Source organism: Cupressus sempervirens, chromosome 10 (assembly GCF_028749045.1).
Source record: "Cupressus sempervirens isolate cs-2001-9-10 chromosome 10, ASM2874904v1, whole genome shotgun sequence".
NCBI classification, from domain to species: Eukaryota; Viridiplantae; Streptophyta; class Pinopsida; order Cupressales; family Cupressaceae; genus Cupressus; species Cupressus sempervirens.
In genome coordinates this window covers 848,851,196-848,856,047 of record NC_143127.1, presented here as the reverse complement: position 1 = coordinate 848,856,047, position 4,852 = coordinate 848,851,196, and the positions used below count along the sequence as shown (strand labels likewise).

The 4,852-nt window shown below is 35.9% G+C and overlaps 1 protein-coding gene across 1 annotated transcript; it reads left to right on the top strand.

Annotated features, from left to right (window-relative positions):
• The first annotated feature begins 323 nt into the window (after window positions 1–323).
• On the top strand, window positions 324–1,250 carry LOC149536672 (enoyl-CoA delta isomerase 3-like). The gene has a single exon (XM_089804580.1). The coding sequence runs from the start codon at window positions 377–379 to the stop codon at window positions 1,130–1,132; it is 756 nt and encodes a 251-aa protein (XP_089660706.1). The 5' UTR covers window positions 324–376; the 3' UTR covers window positions 1,133–1,250.
• The last annotated feature ends 3,602 nt before the right edge of the window (window positions 1,251–4,852 follow it).

Below are 4,852 nucleotides of genomic sequence, written 5' to 3'. Positions count from 1 at the left end.
AAATGGAATTTGAACTTCGTATAATCCACAATAATCGTTTCTTTTACTTTAATAGACACGCTTTGACACGATTTATTGGCTTTGGACTAATCTAGAACATCTATTTTAATAATAGCGTGTGAAGTGGACGGATGGGTACTGTTTGAAGTTGACGGACGGGGACGTGGGCGAGAGTGGGTGATGAGGTAAAACGCGTGCAAGACTTCTGTAGCGAATTCAGACGAAAACACGTAGGCCACGTGGGCGGGCGAGAGTGATGATCAAGTGGATTGGGCAAGCTCGCTCCCCTATTTGAACCCCATCGGCATCTCCTATCCTCCACTCCATCCTTCCATTTGTTTAGTAGTTACATCTGAAGAGTAGAAAGTAAGCGAGGATGTGCAGCCTTGAGAAGAGAGGGAATGTGTACGTGCTGACCTTTGTGGGTGATTACGAGGACGAGCACCGCCTCAATCCCACAACCTTCGGTGCCATCGCGGATGCCCTCAACGAGGTGGAGCGATCCACCGACGCTGCAGCCCTGGTGACGACCAACTTGGGGAAACACTTCTCCTGCGGCATCGACATGAAATGGATCGGCGAGGCCCCCTACGAGCGCATCGACGTGGTCCTCGAGGGGCTGGAGAAGATGCTGGCTGCCTTCATGAGGCTCAACGTCCCCACCGTGGCGGCCATCTGCGGCGGCGCGGTCTCGGGCGCTTACATGCTCGCCCTCACCCACGACTACCGCTTCATGTCCCGCCACCCCCATCCTGGCCCCTCCGAGAAAATATTCGACCATTTAGACAGTGCCTCTGAGCTCTACATGTGCGAGCTCGACCTCGGCCTCCCCATTCCGGAGAGTATGATGGCCTTGATTCGCAGCAAGTTTGGCCCCCAGACCTTGCGCGATGTCGTGCTCGGCGCCCCCAAGCTCAACGCCGAGGCGGCGTTGGAGAAGGGGATTGTTGATGGTGTTTTCGAGGACCCGGCTGCGACTTTGGAGGCGGCGGTTAAACGGGCAGAGGAACTGGCAGGGAGGGGATGGCAGAGGGAGATCTACCGTGGGTTCAGGTTGGCTACGTTTCCTGGTGTTGTGGAGGCGCTTGACAACAATGTTCCTTATCGCATTCCCGAAACTTTCCACTTCTGATGTAGAAGTATCACACATAAAGGCTTGGTTCTTAGATAAAAGTGCTACTTCTTCATTGCCCCCTGTTGCAAAGCTTTTAATAATTTTTATAATAATTCTATTCCTTTTCCAGCACAAATGATGCTTGAATATTATCTGTGTTCCGGTTGTTCCAATTTTCTCTCCGATTTCCCTTGCTATATAATAACCAATGTTTCAAATCAAACGTGTTTCACAACAGTCGGATACCGACAGATTGTCGATTAAAATTGTTTAGTTTTCCAGTTTATAATATTTAATTCTAAGAGGGGGACTTTTTAGTATAATATTCCATTTCCAGCAGAAATAATGTCCGAATATTCTGTGGGTTCCGGTCACTGTTTTCATTATTTCCTTGGTATGTAGTCGCCAACGTTTCTAATCAAACAATGTTTCCCAACAGTCGAATATCTCCAGAGTATCACTGAAAATAGTTTAGTTTTCCAGTTTATAATATTGAATTCCAAGTGGGGGACTTTTTTTATTACAATCTTTGGTATGTAGTCGCCATCGTTTCAAATCAAACAGTGTTTCCCAACAGTCGAATATCTCCAGAGTATCGCTGAAAATAGTTTAGTTTTCCAGTTTATAATATTGAATTCTAAGTGGGGGACTTTTTTATTACAATCTTTATACAATATTTGAGCCAGTTTTTCCTCCCATCTGTCGCTTACACGGATTTTTATCTTCCCAAATTTGAAAATTGTATTTGATCAGTTTTTTGTGGGGTAGTAGGGTGGACTGAATTTTGTATTAAGGGAGTTTTTTACAAAATTGTAGAGGATTCGTAAGGTCAAATCTCTTTCGCTGGTTAAGAGCCAACTACTAAAAGATATGATTCATTCTGTAAAATTCGCCCAAAAACAAATTTTGATCCCATCCTTTTGCAACTTTATACTACCAAAATAATTTTTTTCATTTCACATCAAAAACCCATCAACATAGTGGGCTGAACTCTGAACTTACCTGTTTAATGATTAATTGATTACAATTTTCGAAACTCCTCTCGGTATTTTAAAAAACTCGGCCGAGGAAATCGAGGGTTAGTAAAAATGATGCGACACGGTATTTTATGCGTTCAACTGGGTAATTGTCTCATTCAACAAGTCTTATTGGTCGATTTAAGTCCCTGGTGTAATCTCTGTCCAAATTTTTTTTAAAATCTATTTTATCCGTTCTTTAGCAGTAATTGCGGACTGTAGACTGTCTTTACTTGTGCAGTAACTGCGAATCTTTTCTTGGTATTGCTAACTGGGCAGAGTAAATCAAGAACAAAAAGGCGAACGACACAGTTAATTTGTTTTTCTATCGTTGTTATAATTACATCGAGGGCCTATCTATACTGAAGTAACCAAATTGAAATTTTTCTCATGAAAGCAACGTAAACCTTACCAATAAGGACACCAAACTTTGAAGAAAAAACTGTCCCCTGAATAAGATTCACGTTTTCGCCCTTGACCAGTCGGTTCCATCTATTCCCCTTTTTTGGAGAGCAAGTTGTGTAGACCCGATTCTGTGGTGACGTCCATTCCTGTTACTAGTCCACCGCCACAATTTATTGGCGTTCCGAGGATTGGTAGTCACCATTAAGTCTAAATTTGGCCTGTTTGTTGGTTTGTGTGTCATTGTCCAAAATCTAACAGATCATCCTTAAACATCATATACTAAGAGAGAAATTAAGACCATCCTTAAACATCATATACTAAGAGAGAAATTAAGTTTGAAAAATAAGTTAATTTTGAGTATTTAACACTTTTAGTCTAGGAATCAAGCCTTAGTGTGTGATGTTTAAGTTGTCCGTCATAGGAACGTCAAATATGGGAGCTTCAAAGGCGAACATGGGCTTCCATAAACTTTAAAATGGGAAGAGGTTATCGTCAGATATTATAGTTGAAAATACTTGAACATTGACACACATTTGAACTATTTTACCCAAGCCTCAAACATAATGTTGCTTCGTGGAAGGCTTTGATTGCAGGATATGCATAAAATGTGTTTTTTAAAACCAATTCATACACTTCCACCCAAATGCATTTGACAGATATAAATTTTAAAAAATTCTATCGTTTTACCTTATTTTTAAGAAGGAACCTTGTCATTGGCAAACTTTCTTTGAGTTTAGCCATCATTGAAACTCCCTTTTGTTTATCATGGGATTTCTTTGATATATTTGAAAATGGAAATTGCTTCGATATATCTATAATTTTGGAGAAAAAGATGGGAATAAGCAAAGGTGTCAACTAGAATGTATCAATAGTGAAAACAATTTTTTTTTTAGATCTCAAAAAATAGTGATTTTTTCTCAATTTTTTTGTTGTTTCAATTACAAAACAGGGAGATCATGAAGAACAAATGCTGAAAATTTCACAAAAATCTGTTGTATTTTTTACTTTTTTGAATTTTTGAATTTTGGTCAAAGGTACATTTTGTCTAGAAGCCCTGTGTCCAAGGAAAAACTAGTCATCTTTAATCCTCACTTGTATTATTAATATCTAATTTCTTTTGTTTATTAAAATGTTGTGCGATTTTTTTTTTTTTTAAAAGTTTATTCAAACTTCATCTAATATTTGTCATTTTATGATTAATGAATTATGAAAAATAGTAATTAGTAAGAGATTTCTAAATCTGATTATAAAAATTATTTTTCTAATAATCACATTTGTATTACTCCTACTATTGATATTTATCAAAAATCATAACGAAATTCAAAAATCCTACCAACTAATGTAATTGAATGGAAACTTCATATTGTTAGGTCCATATACTCTAGATATGAATTAATAAAATGAATTAACATTTCTTACGAGAAAAATCATATTTCTAGATTCTTTTGTCATGGATCAATCGACCTTAATATAAATGATTTATTAGACTATTAGCTTGTTGTTGGTTTGCAAATGATTTGAATGGCATCAATATTTAACACTTTTATTGCTCACTAAGCATATGAACTTGGCATGATGGGGAAAGTGGCAACACCTAGGTTTTCACCTCTCAATTGTTTTATTTTCTAGAAAGCACTTTTAAAAGTTCAAGTAAATAATCACTTTTCACATTGCCCAAAAATTAGAAAAAGAAAATATTTTAAAAATATGACAATTTTCCATTATTCATCAATAATTGATTTACACACTTCGTCAAATAATTGTGATTAATGAATATGGTTTTATAGAAAATGTCGCTTCATTAAAGTAACTATAATTAGTAAATATAGTTTTCGTAAAAAAAAAATGTTTAATCTATTATATAAAATTAATATTACATTATGTTTATTATATAATACATACATAATTAAATATGAAAAAATCATTAAAATTATTTAAAATAATACTATATAATAAAATCATTTAAAAAGAAATTCAATGAAGAAGGAGAAATTATAAGGGGGAAAAATCTAAACTTAGTTATAAGTTCTTTTAATTCTTTTAATCTTGTAAATTAATACAAAATAAACATGATCATATTTATTCAATTTGCTTCAATAATTTATGCATAAGGGTTCTTATTCTTATTTATAATTTATACACATATAAGAGACTTAGAAAATACTGACAATTAATATATATTTGATGTAATTTATATTTTATGCCAATACTCTGCAATGCCATATTGTCCAAGCTATGAAAGTGCAAATTGTACATGATGTGAAGGTGGTCCCAATGTATCTAATTTCATCAATTAGGAGAAAGAAAAAAGTGCCAC